At 46.6% G+C, this 21,513-nt stretch overlaps 1 protein-coding gene and 1 long non-coding RNA gene across 2 annotated transcripts in view; one reads left to right on the top strand and one right to left on the bottom strand.

Annotated features, from left to right (window-relative positions):
* LOC137352375 (uncharacterized) overlaps positions 1–21,513 on the top strand; it is a 94,370-nt gene that overhangs the window by 65,895 nt on the left and 6,962 nt on the right. The window lies entirely within an intron of this gene.
* aldh1a3 (aldehyde dehydrogenase 1 family, member A3) overlaps positions 1–21,513 on the bottom strand; it is a 161,665-nt gene that overhangs the window by 1,392 nt on the left and 138,760 nt on the right. The window contains exon 12 of the mRNA XM_068017676.1: positions 21,129–21,203. Within this exon, the coding sequence (XP_067873777.1) occupies positions 21,129–21,203 (75 nt within the window). The remainder of the gene's footprint in view (positions 1–21,128; positions 21,204–21,513) is intronic.

The following is a 21,513-nucleotide window of genomic DNA, read 5'->3' on the forward strand; positions in this document are numbered from 1 at the left end:
AATCTGCTTAAAAAGAGCTTAGTGCTTCTGTCAAACATCAGCGGCAGGAAGCTGATACAAGAGCTAAATGTTGGTACAACCGTCACTCTCAGTAATTACCAGGCTTCACTGATTTTTGGTTTGTGGTAAAATAGCAAATTGAAAACATTTTTATAAACTGACTTAGCCTGCAAACAACTGTCAGCAGCAATGAACTCAGTGGTAGGGAAAACAGACACTGCCCTGTTCTGTAAAACTGCAAGATATGAATTTAGCAACTGTGAGGACATCAGAAATTTTAGCAAGAGGAAGCGGCCAATGGACTCAGATTTAGGTGGTTTGTTTTCCTACAACAACCACACCCAGGGAAGATCCACCACTGCAGAACATCTGAGTGAGGCGCAGAATCTCCTCCCTCATCCCTGTCCGATTAACTAAGCACAATCTGCTAACCAACTTAATAAAGATGCAAATCCTATTCAAATAAAAGGCAAATAAAATATGATTCTCTCATCAGAACATGCGTTGTACTTTGTTCATCATTGTACCTGGGTGATGAAGGACAGCAACTGCCTTGGTCTTATAAGGTGAGATCTTACAGCAATATTTCTGGACTTCTCATTGTTGTAACCTAATACAACAAATGGGAAATCAAAATACTGAGGATGCTGGAACTCTGCAATAAAAACAGAAAATGCTGGAAAGACTCAGCTGGTCAGGCAGCATCTGTGGATTGTGAAACAGTTAACAATTCAGGCCAATGATCTTTCATCAGAAATGAAGGGACATTGACCTAAAATGGCAACTCTGTTTGTTTCTCCACAGATGCTGCCAGATCTGCTGAGCATTTCCAGTATTTTCTGTTTTTACTTCAAACAGGGTCTGGATTCAAGGCTCAGAAGAGTCTTTGGGCCTAAGTGTCTTCTGGCTGCTATTTAAGTACAGCAGCCAACCTCTGGATTTCTGCCCCTTATTCTGGGATGCATTGGGCCTATGCAGATTTTTAATAACCAACAAGGTAAGAAAAGTTGAGTGAGTTATCAGCTGTATAACACCTTACTGAAACCCAGAGAGGCAAATGGGTATTCTCTGCCCCAATATTCAAACAATGCCCTTTGGGTATCGTCTGACCCCTTGGTCCTTGCCTCAAATTAGGACGGTTCTTGTGCCTCTCAGTTCTGGTGCATCTTTACAACATACCAATGAGCCACAGTATCTCAGTAGATAAGGAGACAGGAGATACAGAGAATTTTTTTTTTTTACACTGAGTTGTTGTGATCTGGAATGTGCTGCCTGGAAGGCAGATTCAATAATATTCGAAAGGGAATTGGATAAATACTTGAATTTCTTTTGTAGCGTTGTGGAGAAAGAGCAGGAGAGTGTGATTAATTGGATAGCTCATTCAAAGATGGCACGATGGGCTGAATAGCTGCCTTCTGTACAGAAAGGGCTGGAAAGACTCAGCAGGTCAGGCAGCATCTGTGAAGCAGGAAACAGCTAACAATTCAGACCAATGATCTTTCATTGATCTCTATGGTGTGGTTTTCCTCTTTCATGATGTCAGTCTGAATCTGACACCAAGTCAAAGGGATCTCCAGGCATCCAGCAACAGTGATGTCATCAAGCAGAGTAAACAGCCAATCACATTGTAGTCTCAGTCAGCAAACAAGGAAATAAAAAACACTGAAGCCTTCACTTTTACATTTTGTAGGTAACAAAATAAATGATAGGGACATACCTGATGGGATTAAGATAGCTGAAATATCATAAACAATGTTTTTTAAAAAATTAAAAATTTGTGTACCTTTTTTAAAATCATAATGGAGAAATTTGTCATTCCAAATATATAAAATTACTCTTTCAGGGCAAGTGAGGGTGTTTCACAATTTTTTTTTAGTACGCTGTTAAAAATCTAGTTGCAGCTCCTTCAACAAGATGTAACCTTTTAAGGGTTTTTACAGCGTGATTAATAGTATCGGAGTGGAAGTTCTCACCAGTTCAATGATTTTGCATTGATTGCAGTCTGGGGGAATGTCAAATAGTGCACCCTCTGAAGAAGCATAGAATCACTGACAGCAACTTCTAGATTTCTCCATTTAACTGCATGTGTGTGGAATCCAGAAGTTGCTGTCAGTTTCAGTGGAGTAATGATACTTAACACTGACAGTTTCGCTGTCATCACATCTGCAAAATCCAGGCTCTGGAGGATGGAAAATTGGAGGCCAGCCAGGAGTCCATTGGAATAGTCATGTCTAGAGGTAGCAAAGGCATTGATAAGGGTTTCAGCAGCAGATGAGCTGAGGCAGGGGCAGTGTCTGGCAATGTAACAGAGGTGGAAGTAGGAGTGATGGTGTGAGTAGTCAGAAGCACAGCTCCAGGTCAGATATGACACCAAGGCTGCATACGGTCTGATTCAGTGTTAGACATTTTCTGGGGAGAGGAATGGAATCAGTGGCTTGGAACAGAATTTGTGGCAGGGACTGAAGACAACGACTTCGGTCTTCCCAATATTCATTTGGAAGAAACTTCTGCTCCTCCAATACTGGATATCAGACTAATAGCGTGATAAATCAGTGCCGGTAGTAGGGGTGAGGGAGGTGCTGGTGAGGTACAGGTAGAGTTGTCAGTGTACATATGGAATTTGTTGCATTTTTGGATGATGTCGCCAAGGGGCAGTATGCAAATGAGAAATAGGAGGGGCCAAGGATAGATCCCTGAGAGATACTAGAGGTAACAGTATGGGAGCAGGAAGAAAAGCCATTGCAGGTGATACTCTGGCTGTGATTAGAAGGATAAGAATGGAACCAAGTGAGAGCAGTCCCACCCAGTTGGACGACAGAGCAGAGGTGTTGCAGGATGGTGTGGTCAGTGTGTCAGAAACTGTAGACAGGTCAAGAATGGTGAAGAGCGATAGTTTACCACAGTCACAGTCACATCGGATGTCATTTGTGACTTTGAAAGCAAATACTCAATGAGTTCCAAACTCACCTATCAAATCATAGCCGGTGCATCTTCTGCAATGGCTTCTCTTCCTGTCCCCATCATTTTACCTCAGGATTTCCCCAAGCATCTATCCTCTTCCTCTAAATGCTGCCCAGTGACATCATCAGATGTAATGGATCAGAAGGAATGAGCTCAGCTCTCACAACTCAAGTCTACTGCCACCTTTCTTGACTGCTTCACTGAAACTATTGTTGTCAAGCAGTCTTGAAAGAGTTGAAATTTTCTCCAGTTAAACATTGGTTCCTTACAACATTCTCTGTTTCCTTTATAGTGATTCTTTCCCTGTCTCCAGTCACTGCCTCAGGCTGATCCAGACTGTTCCTGACCTGGAGCAGGATTTTCCTTCCGGGGTTGGGAAACAGACATTGGGACTGCTTCTGTGTCTCAATCCCGCTCCGAGGGGAAGCAGCCACAGGCTCCTATTTTCACAGTGGCAGCCTTTTAATTGGCTGGAGGGAGAGTTGGATGGCCAATTAGAGGCAGCAGGGACAGGAATGGAGGCAGGTCTGAAAGAGAATGGCCCTATTTTAACCCACCATGGCAGCCATTGCTGTGGCTGCTGTTTTACAGAGTTACTTGCTGCAATACACATGGAGCAGGAAAAGCAGAGGGCTGGAATCTGCTTTGCAGATGTCGACCTAGATGTCCTCCTCAAGGTAGTGAGGGAGAGGAGGATGATCCTCTTCCTGAGGGTGGCAGGAAGAGGCCACCCTTCCAGACCAAATAGGCCTGGATCGAGATGGCGGAGACAGTGAGCAGACTGTGGTCGAAGAGGTTCAATGACCTTATTTGCTCTGACAAGGTGAGTGTAACACCGAACCCTCAGGACAGGCCTCTCGGTATTCAACCTCCAGCAGACAATCCAGCTGAGGAGCCTGAGGGAAAAACGTTGCTCCTGAACATGGGAGGATTGTGTGCCCAGGGCACTTACTAACCCCTCAGCAAGACTTAGAGCTATCGTGCTGCTGAGGACCTGCCAGCACTGATGCATACAGCTCAAGTCAATGAGCAGCTGGCATTGGCCATAGAGGCCAGCAGTGCCTTATCTCTCTCTCTATTATCCTTACAGCAGAAATGGGCTCACAATGCCCGTGAGAGGGCCCTGACAGGATGAGGAGTTCCCTTCTTACACATCATCACCACGATGGAAGAGGGAGCCATAGAGATTGTCAGGGTGGCTGGAGATGAGCAAGTAGGGGAAGACGAGATGGGCATCCCCTGTGGAGAGGATGAATAGAAACTGGAATGCTTACATTATTGAACTCCAGCCTGGCTGACAGCATGCTGAAAACTGAGAACAGAAAGTGCCAGAAATACTCAGCAAGTCGGAGGGTCACAGACCTGAAAAGTTAACTCTGTTTCTCTTTACATAGATGCTGCCAGACCTGCTGAGCATTTCTGACACTTTCTATTCTCATTTCAGAGTTCCAGCATCTGCAGTATTTTGGTCTTATGCTGAAAACTAAGTTGCATTGGGAAGCCTCAGCACAGCAGGAGCTTCTGCTCTCCAAGGCTAGTCCTCATGATCTCTTCTTGTGTCTCCCACAGGTGCTTACATCAAGACACAAAGACCTCAGAGCAAGCACCGTCACACCTTACAAGCACACCTTGTACCAGCGCAGATACAATCACTTCGATGAGTCTTTGTGCCAGATTAGATAGGGTGGCACTGTGTGATGAGCAGGTCATGAGTGTGCATGAGGGGATGGCAGAGGTAGTTATGGGCAGATGCCTCAGAGGATGGAGGACAACCACAGCCCTGCTCAGATGGGCACAAATGCTGGGCTCCCAGAGTCACAGAAAAGGAGGCACTACTTAGATCAACAGCAACAGATGTCATAAAATCATAGAATCATTGACCTCCTTGGCCCTCTTACTGAGGGAGCCTCTGTGCAGCAGGGCCCAGTGACAGAGGCTGTTCCTGCAATAACACCGGTGCAGCAGCCTCTGGAGGTGCCTCCTCAAGGAGAATGACTGCCACGTGCATCTCAGCTGAAAGCCAAGACCAGTGAGCAGGCTTCCTCCACCTCATCTGATGCCACCACGGACCTATAAAATTCTAACAGGACTTGACAGGGTAGATGCAGGAAGGATGTTCCCGATGGTGGGGGAGTCCAGAACCAGGGGTCATAATCTAAGGATACGGGGTAAACATTTCAGAACTGAGATGAGGAGAAATTTCTTCACCCAGAGAGAGTGGTGAGCCTGTGGAATTCGTTACCACAGAAAGCAGTTGAGGCCAAAACATTGAATGTTTTCAAGAAGGAGTTAGATATAGCTCTTGGGTCTAAAGGCTATTGAGTTGGATGATCAGCCATGATCATAATGAATTGCGGAGCAGGCTCAAAGGGCCAAATGGCCAACTCCTGCTCCTATTTTCTGTGTTTCTATGTAAATGGTCGAGAGCAGAGTCACCGTGTCGGGCAGAGCACTGAGTGGGTGACTGGGTTGTCTATCACCTGTAACTGTGCACTTTTTGAGCACCATCTAAATATTGACACATGAAGCCAGATTTGTGAGCTTCCTTTTATTAATGGCAGGACAAGAAAAGAGGGATGAACTGGTGAAGAGGAGCAAGGGTCCGTTATTGGTGACAGTGAAACCTTTGGACAGATGTGCATCCTTTATTAGGACTAAGAGTTGGTCTGTTCCAGGCTGCATCTTCAATGGCTGTGTTCTCACAAGCATCTCAAAGTGAATTCCAGACCATACCATCCTCCTGGGTTAGAAAGGCTCAGCTGAGACAAGCCGGAATCAGATGATCCCTTACATTGATGACATCCTGATGAGACCCTTGAGCCCCAGCCTGGGCCTGGCCATCTCCCTGTGCTGCTGGGGCACCTCTGTGTTCTGCATCTTCCTCCTCTTACACCTCTTGCCCCCCTTCATCCTCCAATGAGCTGTCTCCATCCAGCCCATCAGCTTCATCAAGGTCCACACATCTCTGGAGGGCCATGTTATGGAGAGCGTGGCAGACCACCACAATGTGCAAGATCCTTGCAGGAGAATACTGCAGGGAGCCACCCAACTGGTCCAGGCCAAAGGCCTGCTTGATGATGGTCCGAGTGAGCAGATTGCTTTAGTTGTAGCGCTCTGTGGCTCTGTCGCAGTGTCTCGTAAAGGGGTGAATAGCCATCTCTTCAAGAGATATTCCTTGTCCCCTAGAGTCCACCTTTGCAGTTTGGGGGGATGGAATGAAGAGCTGCAGCAGCCTGGACTGCCAGAGGAAGAAGTAGTCATGGCAGCTGCCAGGAAAACGAATGCACTCATGTGGGAAGCTCTTGTTGTGGTCGCAGACCAGCTGAACGTTGAGGAAATGGAAGCCCTTCCAGATGATGATTCTCACTGGCTGCACATTCAGTGCCTTGAGGCCACATGGATGCAATCGATGACACTCTGTACATGGCGGAATCCAGCGATGGAGGCAAATCCCACTGCTCTTTGTGCTTGCGAGGCCGCATTTGTCTGCAATTGAATGTACTGTCCAGCAAATAGGGCATCAGTAACCTGTGAGATGCAGTGGTGTGCAGCCGCTTACGAGACACCACCAAGGTCCACAGCTGATCCTTGGAAGGAGCCAGAAGTGAAGCAGTTCAAGGCCACAGTGACTTTAATGGCTACTGGCAAGGCATGCTGAGCAGTGCTGTGAGGTGTTATGTTTTCTGGAATGAGGGCACAATCTCTCTGTGACCATCTGCCTGAAGAGTTGCAGTTTCCTGCAGCACTGGTTCTCCGACATGTCTAGGTAACTCCTTCTTTGCTGGTACAGCTTATGCTGAGTATGGCCTCCATTGCCTTCACAGAAACATAGAAAATAGGGGCAGGAGTAGGCCATTCAGCCCTTCGGGCCTGCTCCGCCATTCAAAAAAGATCATGGCTGATCGTCTAATTCAGTACCCTGTTCCCACTTTCTCCCCATATCCCTTGATCCCTTTGGCATTAAGAAATATATCTATCTCTTTCTTGAATATATTTAATGATTTGGCCTCCACTGCCTTTTGTGGTAGAGAATTCCACAGGCTCACCACCCTCTAAGTGAAGAAATTTCTCCTCATCACCATTCTAAATGGCATACCCCGTATCCTGAGACTGTGATCCCTGGTTCTGGACTCCCCCGCCATCGGGAACATCCTCCCTACATCTAGCCTGTCTAGTCCTGTTAGAATTTTATACGTTTCTATGAGATCCCTTCTCATTCTTCTAAACTCCAGTGAATATAGGCCTAGTTGACCCAATCTCTCCTCATATGTCAATCCTGCCATCCCAGGAATCAGCCTAGTAAATCTTCTTTGCACTCCCTCTATGGCAAGAACATCCTTCCTCAGATAAGGAGATCAAAACTGCACACAATACTCCAGATGTGGTCTCACCGAGGCCCTGTATAACTGCAGTAAGACATCCTTGCGCCTGTACTCAAATACTCTTGCAATGAAGGCCAACATACCATTCGCCTTCCTAACTGCTTGCTGCACTTGAATGCTCGCTTTCTGCGACTGGTGTACAAGGACACCCAGGTCTCGTTACACCTCCCCCTTTCCCACTCTATCACCATTCAGATAATAATCTGCCTTTTTGTTTTTACAACCAAAGTTGATAACTTCCCATTTATCCACATTATACTGCATCTGTCATGCATTTGCCCACTCACCCAACTTCTCCAAATCATATTGGAGCCCCTTTGCATCCTCCTCACAGTTCACATTCCCCCCAGCTTTGTGTCATCTGCAAACTTGTGTCACCTGTCCCTTGTCCCCATCTGCTGCCCTCCTTATGCCCGGGACTCTGCCCTTCCTGTGGAGAATGTTGCTCCTCATCGCCACCGGACCCAAAATCTGAGAGTCGTACTCCCATTGCCAACTGCTTCCTTTCAAAGTTCACCCCCTCTTCCTTGCCACATAACCTGGGAAATGAGTAAGAAAGGGTCAATCAAAACAGGATGAAGTACGGTGGATCCCTATGTCCTGGGCCGCTTCCATGAAGACCTGTTAGGAACCCTAGAAATACTCAGCAGACAGGGCTTTGGCAAACAAATCCTCAACGGTAGAATAGGTGGAGGATGATAAGCCATCGAAAATATCTCAAGGGCTGTTCTGGCGGATGAAGGGTGCAGCAGAACGAAACTCCCCAATTGCCTTGGTTTCCTTGCCATTGAATCAAGGTGTCATTCGTGTGAAAGCTGGTGTGCAATGTCACGTACAGGTGTCATCCTTTCTGAGAACATCCTCTCAAGCCCTTCGGCAATCAGCAAATGGCAACAGGAGCAGGATTGTGTTGTCTGGAAGCTTCTTGTCATGATCTGGCACAGAGGCGGCAGTTACAAGATGGTCCTCTAGCACTTAGATGAGGCAGGGGTGCCTTTCAGCAGCTGTAACTGTGACTGAGCAGCCCGCTTTAGGATTCACTCTGCTCACCCCTTATTAGGGAGGGGGCTAGAAAGGGTGCCATAAATATAGTCTGCTTCACCTCTCCCAACTGGATAGTGGCATCCAGAGGGATCACCTTCTGCAGTCTTCTGCAGTAGAAACACACAAAAAGTAAAGTTTGGGACCTGGAACATCAGGACCCAAATGGACGGACCCACGAGTGGGTGTGTCACACTGCGTTTGTTGCCCAAGAGCTCCAGCGATAGGACATTGACATGGCCGCTCTCATTGAGACCCGGCGAACTAGAAAGGGGCAGCTCAAGGAACACCGAGGCGGTTATACTTTCTCCTGGAAGGGAAAATCAGAAGAACAACATAGAATTCATGGAGTTGGATTTGCCATCAAGAATGAATTTGTCAACCAGCTTCATGAGTTCCCTCTTGGAAGCAATGAGTGCCCTCATGACTCTTCGTCTCAAATTGGCAAGGAGCCAATACGCCACCATGATCAGTACATATGCCCCAACCTTAGTGATGAAACCAAGGAAAATTTCTATGCCAAACTTGACTAAGCTCTCTGTGGGGTTCCGAGGGAGGACAGGCTTATTCTTTTTGGAGACTTCAATGGCAGAGTTGGAAGAGATTCCAATCTCTGGAATGGAACCATTGGCAGGGAAAGAATTGGAAATGTCAACTCCAACAGCATTGTTCTCCTCACCAAATGTGCAGAACATGGGCTTATCATCATCAATATCCTGTTCCGCCAGAAGAATAAACACAAAAGGTCATGGCAACATCCACAGTTCAAACACTGGCACCTGATCGATTATGTCATCGTCTGTGCCTAGAATCGCAAAGTTGTTCACACCACCAGAGCAATGACAGGAGCTGATGACTGCTGGACTGAACACCAACTTATTCGTTCAATCATGTCCATCAAACTGGCTCCCAAACGATGGATGCAACAGAAGAGATGTCCACGAAAGATCAACATCGAAGCTCTGAAGGAAAATCATCAAAAGGGACTGATTCCAATAATGCCCTTAGGGAAAAGCTCTCAGACTTTAAACAAGAACAGAAGAAGAGTATCCGCTGCGCTTGGGATGTCCTTAAGTCCAATATCATCAATGCCTGCAAAGATATACTTGGATTTTCTGTCGGGTAACATCAAGACTGGGTTGATGAAAATGATCAGGACATCAGCGAGCTGATTGATCGCAAGTGCAGGACTTTCTGTGCCTGGCAGAATGACCCAATCTCAAAGCAAAAGAAACTGCCTTACCAACAAGCAAAGACAGAGGTACAAAGGAACATCCGGAACATGAAGAACAGGTGGTGGGCAGACAAGGCAAAGGAAATTCAGCATCTTGCTGACATGAATGATATCTGTGGCTTCTTCACTGCCACAAAGGCCAATTATGGCCCAGGTACTCAAAGACCAGCTCCGTTAAGTCCCAAGGATGGGGGAAGATCTGATCAAGGCAAGGGAAGCTGTCAACGCCCATTGGAGGGAGCATTTTGAAGACTTTTTCAATCAAGGTTGTCAGGCAAACCCCCTCCCCCCCACACCTGCCAAGACTGAGGCACACATTATTTCGCCACACGAACATTAAAACTTAAAAGTGCAAGCCCCTGACTGGAAAGACATTTTTGCATAGTAACAGATGGTGTTGAAACAATAGGGACCCAGTAGTTACTTCCCCAATACACAGAAGTGGTCAGACCAGTTTTAGTCACATGACTAACTGGCTGTTGCAGAGAATTTGAACTTCCAACAAAGGATTTTGAAGACGGACAAAGCCGTGTGCTCATGGAGTAAAGATCTCTCCTGGAACTGAAGCAAGAATTACAGCCTCTCCTGTCTACCTGCTTCCATCTCCTTCCCACAGAACTGAATCTTGTGAAAACATGCAAAACCCAAAGAGACAAAGGTTTTAAGACTACTGGACCCCAACGAAAAGCAAGACTACTTATAAAAGGACTACAGTCAGCTCAAAGCACCGTAACAAGATATTGCCTCAAACCCCTGTCTACTGTATTTTCCTCTTCTCTTTTCTGTCCCTATCTGCATGTGATATCGCGTGTGCATGCTAGCGTGGGCGCACCGTATATCCGTAGGCGTAAACCGTATTAGAGTTTAAGTTTTAATAAAATTTCATCTTTCTTCTTTTAACCTGAGAAAGCCTGTGTGAATTGGTTTCTTTGTCTTATAATTGGAAAACTGTGAACAAGGATTCACAAAAAGAGGAGCTCTGTTACAATAAGACCAGGCGAAGATTGAAACAGACCCCTAGACACATTGCTCACCTGGTTGTAACAAGATCCATTGTTGATGAGAGTGTTTTCAATTCCATCCCACAACATCCAGTTAGAGATGAGCTCGGAACTCTGCCAACGCCTATGGAGGTGATGAAAGCCTTCACACAAATGAAGAACAACAAAGTGGCAGGAGGTGATGGAATCCATGCTAAAATCTTTAAGCTCAGAGGAGAGGAACTAACATTACAGCTCCACACCCTCATCCTACAGATCTGGAATGACGAGGAAGCCCCGAATGATCTCAAGGATGCCATGATTGTGACAATCTTCAAGAAAGGGGACAAATTGAACTGTGAAAATTACAGAGGCATCTCCCTGCTCTCCATTGCAGAAAAGACCATTACAAGAACCCTTCTGAACTGACTCATTACATTTGCTGAAGAGCTGCTCCCCAAATCTCAATGTGGGTTTAGGCCATCAAGAGCACTACTGACATCATTTTCACAGCTCGCCAACTACAATAAAAATGTCGCAAACAACATCAACCTCTCTAAATAGCATTTTTTAATTTGACAAAGGCCTTCGACTCTGTAAATCGTCAGGCACTCTGGAAGATTCTGTTGCAGTATGGATGTTCTGCAAAATTCCTCACCATCCTTTTCTTGCTTCATGATGATATGTGAGCAGTCATTCTGAGCAACGGATCCATTACAGACCCCTTTGAAGTTAAGACAGGAGTGAAACAAGGTTGTGTTGTCGACCCAACTCTTTTTTTCAAACTTCCTAGCTGGCATGCTCCATCTGACTAGAGACAAGCTCCCTGCTGGAGTGAAGCTTATTTATCGAATGGACAGTAAACTAGTTAATCTCAGGCAACTCCAATCAAAATCTAAGACCACCTTGCCTTCAGTCATTGAGCTGCAATATGCTGATGACGCTGCAGTAAGTGCTGTGTCAGAAACGGATCTTCAGAGAATCGTCAACATATTTACTTAGGCATATGAGAAGATGGGACTTACACTCAACATTCAGACCAAAGTCCTCCAACAGCAAGCTCCAAATACACACGCCCCAGCCCCATTTATTAGGATTCATGATGAGTGCCTGGAAAACGTGTAACATTTCCAGTATCTTGGAAGTTATCTTTCACAGAAGCCTGACATTGACGAAGAAACCCAGCATCACCTGAAATCTGTTGGCACAGCCTTTGGGCACCTGAGAAAGCAAGTGTTTGAAGATCACGACATCAAAATTGAAATCAAGCTCATGGTCTACCATGTGGTTCTGACCCCTACCTTACAGTATGGGACTGAAACATGGACAACATATAGGAGGCACCTCAAAGCACTGGAGTCTTTTCAACAATACTGCCTGTGGAAGATCCTCCATTATCAAGTGGGAGGACAGGTGCTCCAGTATCGAGGCTCTGATTATCCACGATCAGCTTCGTTGGGTTGGTCATATAGCTTGGATGTCAGATACTAGGCTCCCAAAGCAGGTCTTCTTCTCCCAGCTCAGGCAGAGCAGGTGCACCAGAGGAGAACAAAAGAAGCTGAAAGCCAATATGAACAAATGCAACATTGACATCAACTCCTGAGAGACCATCGCCCTGGACCGAACCAGATCGAGGCAGAATCTGTGGGAAGGATCCCAGCATTTTGAGACCCAATGACGACAAAATGAAGAGGAAAGGTGAGAGCGATGGAAAGAACAAGCCATGACCCGAACTTAATAATACATGACCAGACAACAAATCACATGACAACAAATGACCTACGTGCCATAAAGTCTGTAGATTCCGAATATGCCTCATCAGCCATCTTCAGACTCACAGAGGACAATCATCCTTGCCTGGGAGGGATAACCAATAATGCACTCAGTTAGACTCCCAATTGTGTCTGGAGTGTACAAGATTATGACAGGCTGAGATAAGTAAGATAAGGAAAAACTGTTCCTATTAACTAATGGTACAAGGACTAAGGGACACACATTGAACATTTTGGGCAAAAGATGCAGGGGGAATGTGAGTGCCCCCTTCTCTTATGCCCTTGCGATGCCAGTAGGGTTACAAACCCCTGCGCTGCCAGAGTGCTTAGTGATCACTCTCCCTCCAAACTGCATTGACCTTACTTATCTCAGCCTGTCACAATCTTGTACACTCCTATTAAATCTCCCCTCAATCTCCTTTGTTCTGAGAAAAAAACCCAGCTTTTCCAACCTAACCTTGTAACTAAAATCCTCCATCCCTGGAACCATTCTGGTAAATCTCCTTTGCACCCTCTCAAGGACCCTCAAATCCTTCCTGATGTGTGGTGACATCCAAGCTATATGACCAACCCAACGAAGCTGATCGTGGATAATCATAGCCTCGATGCTGGTGCACCCGTCCTCCCTCTTGATAATGTAGGATATTCCGCAGGCGGTGTTGATGAAATGACTCCAGTGCTTTGAGGTGCCTCCTATATGTTGCCCATGTTTCAGCCCCATACTGTAAGGTAGGAGTCAGGACCACATGGTAGACCATGAGCTTGATTTCAGTTTTGATGTCGTGATCTTCAAACACTTGCACCTTTGTGCCAATGGCTGAGTCACTCTGTGAGCCCTTATAGAGTCATAGAGTCATTTACGCCACAGAAGGAGGCCCATTGAGTTCATGCCAGCTCTCCACAGAACTATACTGTCAGTCCCACTGTCCGGCTTGATCCCTGTAGCCCTGCAAGTCTATTTCTGTCAGGTGGCCATCCAACATCCTCTTGAAGTCACTGATTGTCTCCACTTCCATCACCCTTTTGGTTATTACAACGTGCTGCATAAAAAAGTGCTTACTCACATTCCTCCTGCATCCTTTGCCCGAAACGTTCAATGTGTGTCCTTTAGTCCTTGTACCATTAGTTAATGGGAACAGTTTTTCCTTGTCTTACTTATCTCAGCCTGTCATAATCTTGTACGCTCCTATTAAATCTCCTCTCAATCTCCTTTGTTCTGAGAAGAACAAACCCAGCTTTTCCAACCTAACCTTGTAACTAAAATCCTCCATCCCTGGAACCATTCTGGTAAATCTTCTTTGCACCCTCTCAAGGAACCTCAAATCATGTGGTGACCAGAACTGGATGCAATACTCCAGTTGGGACCTAGCCAGAGCTTTATAAAGGTACAGCATAACTTCCCTGCTTTTGTACTCAATGCCTCTATGTATGAAGCCCAAGATCCTAGATGCTTTATTCACCACTCTCTCAATATGTCCTACCACCTTCAAAGATATGCATATGCACCCCAAGTCCCTCTGTTCCTGCACACTCTTTAGAACTGTGCCACTAAGTATACATTGCCTCTCCGTATTCTTTCTACCAAAATGCATCGCCTCACACTTGTCAGTATTAAATTCCATCTGTCACCTCTCTACCCATTTTGCTAGCCTATCTTGTCCTGTTGCAGGTGGTTCATATCATCCTCACTGTTTGCCGCACCTCCAAGTTTGGTGCTGTCAGCAAAGTTTGAGATTCTACTCAGTATTCCAAGATTCAAGCCATTTACATATAGCAAAAAAAAGCAGTGCTCCCAGCACTGACCCTTGGGGAACACCACTGTCTACCATCATCCAGTCTGAAAAGCAACCATTTACTGTGACTCACTGTTTTCTGTCCTTAAGTCAATCTTTTATACAATTGGACACTGACACTCCTATTCCATGAGCCTCAATTTTGTTAACCAGCCTTTTATGTGGTACCTTATCAAATGCTTTCCTTCTCCCTTTTAATTTGTGTATCTGCCTCCATGCACCTGTCTGCCCCTGACCCAGCGTGCAGCCCATACACACCCACCAAAATCTCAACAAGACCCTCAACAAGCTCTCAATGAGCTCTTTAATGGCCTTAATTGCATTTATTAATGGATCGTGCAGGTTCTGGGGGCTGCCTATCCCCTGCCCTGGTGAAACATGCCAACAGTGGGAACAGCGACGGAGAACTGGCATGCTGGCATTTTATAGTCATAGAGAGATACAGCACTGAAACAGGCCCTTCGGCCCTCCGAGTCTGTGCTGACCAGCAACCACCCATTTATACTAATCCTACATTAATCCCATATTCCCTATCACATCCCCACCATTCTCCTACCACCTACCTACACTAGGGGCAATTTACAATGGCCAATTTACCTATCAACCTGCAAGTCTTTGGCTGTGGGAGGGAACCGGAGCACCCGGCGGAAACCCACGCGGTCACAGGGAGAACTTTCAAACTCCGCACAGGCAGTACCCAGAACTGAACCCAGGTCGCTGGAGCTGTGAGGCTGCGGTGCTAACCACTGCGCCACTGTGTATCACCTGCCCCCCTCCATTCCCACCCCTGGGGGGACCTAAAAATTCAAACCTGGGAGTCCTCCTTGAACTGAGCACTCCCCCCGCCCCCCTCCACACACTCTCTCCATCACAACGGCAACCTAATTCCACCTCCATAAACATCGCCCTCCTCTCAACTCAGCTTAGCTACTGCTTTTGTTCCGATGACACCTTTGTGAAGCGCCTTAGGACATTATTCTACATTAAAGGTGCCACATTAACGTAAGTTGTTGCTGTTGGCAGAAGCATTGAACTCCACCACAACCACTGAAGGACCAGGCCAGTTGTGTAGTGATGGGTGAAATACGAACTGTAAATGGAAAGTTGCTGACAGATATTCGGGAGTGAAGAATTCACTCAATGTACTGTGTTCCCGCGTTGATTAGTTTGTGTAACTGTTAATATCCTTTAACCTGGGTAATGTAAGACCATTCCAAGTCACGATAGGCTTTAGGCATCTTAGAAACATTAATGAGGATGGTAAATCTCCAGTCTCATTCTTGAATGCAGAATTAAAGTAAGAGGGTTAATGATCAGTCTTGTTTCCTTTGACGAACATTCCTTACATACTTTACAGACTTATTGTTCCCAGCATTCTGACAATCCTTAGGCCAGACTTTACTGCACCCCTACTCTGTTCCTTACTTTCTCAGAACCAGCTGGTAGCGTGGGACAGGGGGCAGTGGGATACACAACTCATTCCCTCAGCTAAGACCCACAGATGGAAGCTGGAGAACAACTTTAAGATGGGATGAATGGTTGCAGTAACGAAACCCAAAGATACCATCAAATAATTAATGAAATCATTGGGCCAATATGCAGGACTTGATGTGACCACAAGACACTCCTTTAAGGAGCAGGAAATGACACGGTTGAATGGGCCTAATTTTCAGGACTTCTTTATCAAGGGCACTGCACTGTTCCAGTAAGATCCCTGCCCACCAATTCCAAGGATCTGAGCTGTTCCAGTCGGATACCTGCCCACCGATTCCAGGGATCTGAGTTGTTCCAGTCGGATCCCTGCCCACCGATTCCAGGGATCTGAGCTATTCCAGTTGGATACCTCCAATCTCATTCTACGCACTGAGGGTGGAATCTTCCAGCACCTGCTGAGGCAGCTTTAACAGCAGGACTGGGAGGAAGGTAGGATAGGAGGGCGTCAATTCGGTGGGCCAAGATGTTCCTGCTGCCAGTCGATCTTGCCAGATGCAGGGTGAAAGCGGTAAGGGCTACCCATCCCCTCTACATTGTCCCCATCAAACACTCCCAGGACAGGTACAGCACAAGGTTGGCTGTTCTCTGATAAAAAAAAGAAAAAAAAAAGGGCTACCCAACTGCCAGCAGTGGGTAGACTACTTGAATAATTAAGTTTTTTTTATTCATTTGGGGGATGTGAGTCTCGTTGGCTAAGCCAGCATTTATTACCCTTCCATAATTGCCCTTGAGAAGGTGGTGGTGAGCTGCCTTCTTGAACTGCTGCAGTTCTTGGGGTGTAGGTACACCAACAGTGCTGTTAAGGAAGGGAGTTCCAGGATATTGACCCAGTGACAGTGAAGGAACGACAATATAGTTTCAAGTCAGGATGGTGTGAGGTTGGAGGGGAACTTGCAGATGGTGGTGTTCCCATGCATCTGCTGCCTTGTCCTTCCAGCTGGTAGAGATCGTAGGTTTGGAAGATGCTGTCTAAGGAGCCTTGGTGAGTTGCTGCAGTGAATCCTGTAGATGGTACACACTGCTGTCACTGTGTGTCAGTGGGGAAGGGAGAGAATATTGAAGGCGGTGGATGTGGTGCCAGTCAAGTGGGCTACTTTGTCCTGGATGGTGTCGAGCTTGTTGAGTGTTGTTGGAGCTGCACCCATACAGGCAAGTGGAGAGTATACCATCACACTCCTGACTTGTGCCTTGTAGATAGTAGACAAGCATTGGGAAGTCAGGAGGTAACTTACTCACTGCAGAATTCCCAGCCTCTGACCTGCTCTTGTAGCCACAGTATTTATGTGGCTGATCCAGTTTAGTTTCTGGTCAATGTTAACTCCCAGGATGTTGATAATGGGGGATTCAGCGATGGTAACGCCATTGAACATCAAGGGGAGATGGTTAGATTCTGTTTTGTTGGAGATGGTCATTGCCTGGCACTTGTGTGGCATGAATGTTATTTGCCACTTATCAGCCCAAGCCTGGATGTTGTCCAGGTCTTGCTGCATTTCTACACAGACTGCTTTGGTATCTGAGGAGTTGCGAATGGTGCTGAACATTGTGCAGTCCACCTGAGGTGTAGGTACACCAACAGTGCTGTTAGGAAGGGAGTTCCAGGATTTTGACCCAGCAATAGTGAAAGAACGGCAATATAGTTCCAAGTCAGGATGGTGTGTGGCTTGGAAGGAAACTTGCAGGTGGTGGTATTGCCCTGCATCTGCTGCCCTTGTCCTTCTAGGTGGTAGAGGTCGTGGGTTTGGAAGGTGCTGTCTAAGGGGCCTTGGTGCGTTGTTGCAGTGCATCTTGTAGATGGCACATACTGCTGCCACTGTGCGTCGTGGTGGAGGGATTGAATGCTGTGGATGGGGTGACAATGAAGTAGCCTACTTTGTCCTGGATGGTGTTGAGCTTCTTGAGTGTTGTTGGAGCTGCACCCATCCAGGCAAGTATTCCATCACACTCCTGACTTGTGCCTTGTAGATGGTAGACAGGCTTTGAGGAGTCAAGAGGTGAAGAGATGAGTTACTTGCTGCAAGATTCCTAGCCTCTGACCTGCTTTTGTAGTCACGGTATTTATATGACTACTCCAGTTCAGTTTCTGTTCAATGGCAACCCCCAGGATATCGATAGTGGGGGATTCAGCAATCGTAATGCCAGTGAATGTCAAGGGGAGTTGATTAGATTCTCTCTTGTTGGAGATGGTCATTGCCTGGTACAAGCGTGGCACGAGTGCTACTTGCTACTTATCAGCATGGATATTGTCCAGGTCTTGTTGCATTTCTGCACGGACTGTTTCAGTATCTGACAAGTCGCGAATGGTGCTGAACATTGTGCAATCATCAGCGAACATTCCCACTTCTGACCTTATGATTGAAGGAAGCTCATTGATGAAACAGCTGAAGATGGTTGGGCCTGGGACACCACCCTGAGGAACTCCTGCAGTGATGTCCTGGAGCTGAGATGATTGACCTCCAACAACCACAACATCTTCCTTTGCGTTAGGTATGACTCAAACCAGAGGGGAGTTTTTCCCCTGATTCCCATTGACTCCAGATTTGCTAGGGCTCCTTGGTGCCATACTCAGTCAAATGCTGCCTTGATGTCAAGGGCAGTCACTCTCACCTCACCTCTTGAGTTCAGCTCTTTTGTCCATGTTTGAACCAAGGCTGTAATGAGGTCAGGAGCTGAGTGACCTTGGCGGAACCCAAACTGAGAGTCACTGAGCAGGTTATTGCTGAGCAAGTGCCTCTTGATGGCACTGTTGATGACGCCTTCCATCACTTTACTGATGATTGACAGTAGACTGATGGGGCGGTAATTGGCCAGGTTAGACTTGTCCTGCTTTTTGTGTACAGGACTTACCTGGGCAATTTTCCACATTACCAGGTAGATGCCAGTGTTCTGGCTGTACTGGAACAGCTTGGCTAGGGGCGTGGCTAGTTCTGGAGCAGAGGTCTTCAGTACTATTGCTGGAATGTTGTCATGCTCCATAGTCTTCCATATGGTCCGTAAACAGTGCCTTCAGTCGTTTCTTGATACCACGCGGGGTGAATCGTACTGGAAGAAGACTGGCATCTGTGATGTTAGAAATTTCAGGAGGAGGCTGAGATGGATCATGCACTCGGCACTTCTGGCTGAAGATTGTTGCAAATGCTTCAGCCTTATCTTACGATCTTCATTGACTCTAATTTTGCTAGGGCTCCTTGATGTCAAACTCGGTCAAATGCTGCCTTGATGTCAAGGGCAGTCACTCCTACCTCTGGAGCTCAGCTCTTTTGGACAAAGACTGTAATGAGGTCAAGAATGAGTGGCCCTGGCAGAACCCAAGCTGAGTGTCAGTGAGCAGGTTATTGCTGAGCAAGTGCCACTTGATAGCACTGTCGACAACCCCTTCCATCACTTTGTTGATGATCAAGAGTAGGCTGATAGAGTGGTAATTGGCCAGGTTGGATTTGTCCTGCTTTTTGTATACAGGACATACTTGGGCAATTTTCCACAATGCCAGGTCGATGCTAGTGTTGTTGCTGTACTGGAACAGCTTGGCTCGGGGTGCGGCTAGTTCTGGAGCACAAGTCTTCAGTACTATTGCCGGAACGTTGTCAGAACCCATAGCCTTTGCAGTATCCAGTGCCTTCAGTCGTTTCTTGATATCATGTGGAGTGAATTGGATTGGCTGAAGACTGGCATCTGTGACGTTGGGGACCTCAGGAGGAGGCCGAGATGGATCATCCACTTAGCACTTCTGGCTGAAGATGGATGCAAATGCTTCAGCCTTATCTTTTGCACTGATGTGCTGGGCTCCCCCATCAATGAGAATGGGGATACTTGTGGAACCTCCTCCTCCTGTCAGCTGTTTAATTGTCCACCACCATTCACGACTAGATGTGACAGGACTAGAGCTCAGATCTGATCCGTTGGTTGTGGCTTCTTGTGGGCAGATTGGGGACACCACGGAACCTCCCCCCCCCCCCGCCCCCCCCCCACCCCCACCCCGCTGAAGCCTGACAGGCACCTGGAGGCGGCTTGCCAGCAGCAGGCTGGGGTTCCCTGCGAGGCTTCCTATACTTACTGTGACAAAGTTAAACTTTCCCTCCTCCTCCTTCTTGGCCTGTCTGCAGGCTTTGACATGGTTGACCACACCATTCTCCTCCAATGCCTCTCCACTGTTGTCCAGCTGGGTGGGACTGTTCTCACCTGGTTCTGTTCTTATCTATCTAATCATAGCCAGAGAATCACTTGCAATGGCTTCTCTTCCTGTTCCTGCACTGATATCTCTGATGTCCTCCAAGGATCTCTCCTTGGCCCCGTCCGATTTCTCATCTATATGTTGCCTCTTGGCAACATCATCCGAAAGCATCACGTTAGTTTTCACATGTACGCTGATGACACCCATCTCTACCTCCCCACCACCTCTCTCAATTCCTCCAGGGTTACTAAATTATCAGACTGCTTATGTGACGTCCAGTACCGGATAAGCAGAAATTTCTTCCAATTAAATATTGGGAAGACTGAAGTCATTATTTTCGGTCCCCAGTGTAAACTCTGTTCCCTAGCTACCAACTCCATCCCTCTCCCTGGCAACAGTCTGACATTAAGCCAGTCTGTTCGTAACTTTGGTGTCACATTTGACCCCAAGGTGAGCTTCCAACCACATATTTGTGCCACCAGTAAGACTGCCTGTTTCCACCTCCATAACATCACCTGACTTCGTCACTGTCTCTGTTCATCTGCTGCTCAACCCTCATCCATGCCTTTGTTACCTCTAGTCTTGACCATTCCAACACACTCCTGGCTGGTCTCCCACATTCTATTCTCCGTAAACTTGAGGTAACCCAAAAGTCGGCTGCCTGTGTCTTGACTTACACCAAGTCTCATTCCCTTATCGCTCCTGTGCTCGCTGACCGACATTGGCTCCTGGTCAAGCAACGTCTTGATTTTAAAATTCTCATCCTTGTTTTCAAATATTCCATGGCCTTGCCCCTCCCATCTCTGTAATCTCCTCCAGTCCCACAACCCTCCAAGGTATCTGTGCTCCTCTAATTCTGGCCTCTTGAGCATTTCTGATTTTAATCGCTCCACCATTGGTGGCTGTGCCTTCAGCTGTCTAGGCCCCAAGCTCTGGAATTCCCTCCCTATCTTGCTTTCCTCCTTTAAGATACTTCTTAAAACCTACCTCTCTGACCAAGCTTTTGGTCATCTGATGTAATATGTGGTCCTGTGAAGCATCTTGGGACATTTTATTACATTAAATGTGCTGTATAACTATAAGTTGTTGTTGTAGTAAATTAAACAGGCTGATTCAGGAAACAACAATGAAGGAAAACAATAAATAGAGAGGGAAACATGTTGCCTGTTCTCAGGCATTGTCAGTGGGATCGAGACTGTATTCAGTGTATTCAGCACACACAGGAAGAGAGACAAACTGACCCTAAATAGCCCAAACTGCATTATTGAAATTCAGATGAAAATGCAAAATATTAAATACTTACAGTTCTCTTCCATTTCCAGACATTTTGAAGCCTCCAAAAGGTGCCTGAGCATGGAGAGCATTATAACAGTTAATCCTGCAAATAAAATGAAAATCCTATTATAGCTCCGTGTCTCCCATTTTTAGTTTAGATCCATAGGAAAGGAAAGTGCTGCTCACCATCTCCTGGCTGCTGCACTGGAGTGCAATATAACACCAGGCACTTTCTGGAGCTGCTGCATCAGTGGCATTTACCTGCAAATATGTGTTTGCTGCTCAATCCTCTGGTGGAAGGAGGCAGCAGACTGACTCAAGCTCCTACTGTACGCACTAGGTACTGTGTTAACCCTTTCATAGTCTGAGGCAAAGATCCTATGCAGCTACACTGACTACGAGAAGTGTGACCA

This window comes from Heterodontus francisci, chromosome 38, assembly GCF_036365525.1.
Source record: "Heterodontus francisci isolate sHetFra1 chromosome 38, sHetFra1.hap1, whole genome shotgun sequence".
Lineage (NCBI taxonomy): Eukaryota > Metazoa > Chordata > Chondrichthyes > Heterodontiformes > Heterodontidae > Heterodontus > Heterodontus francisci.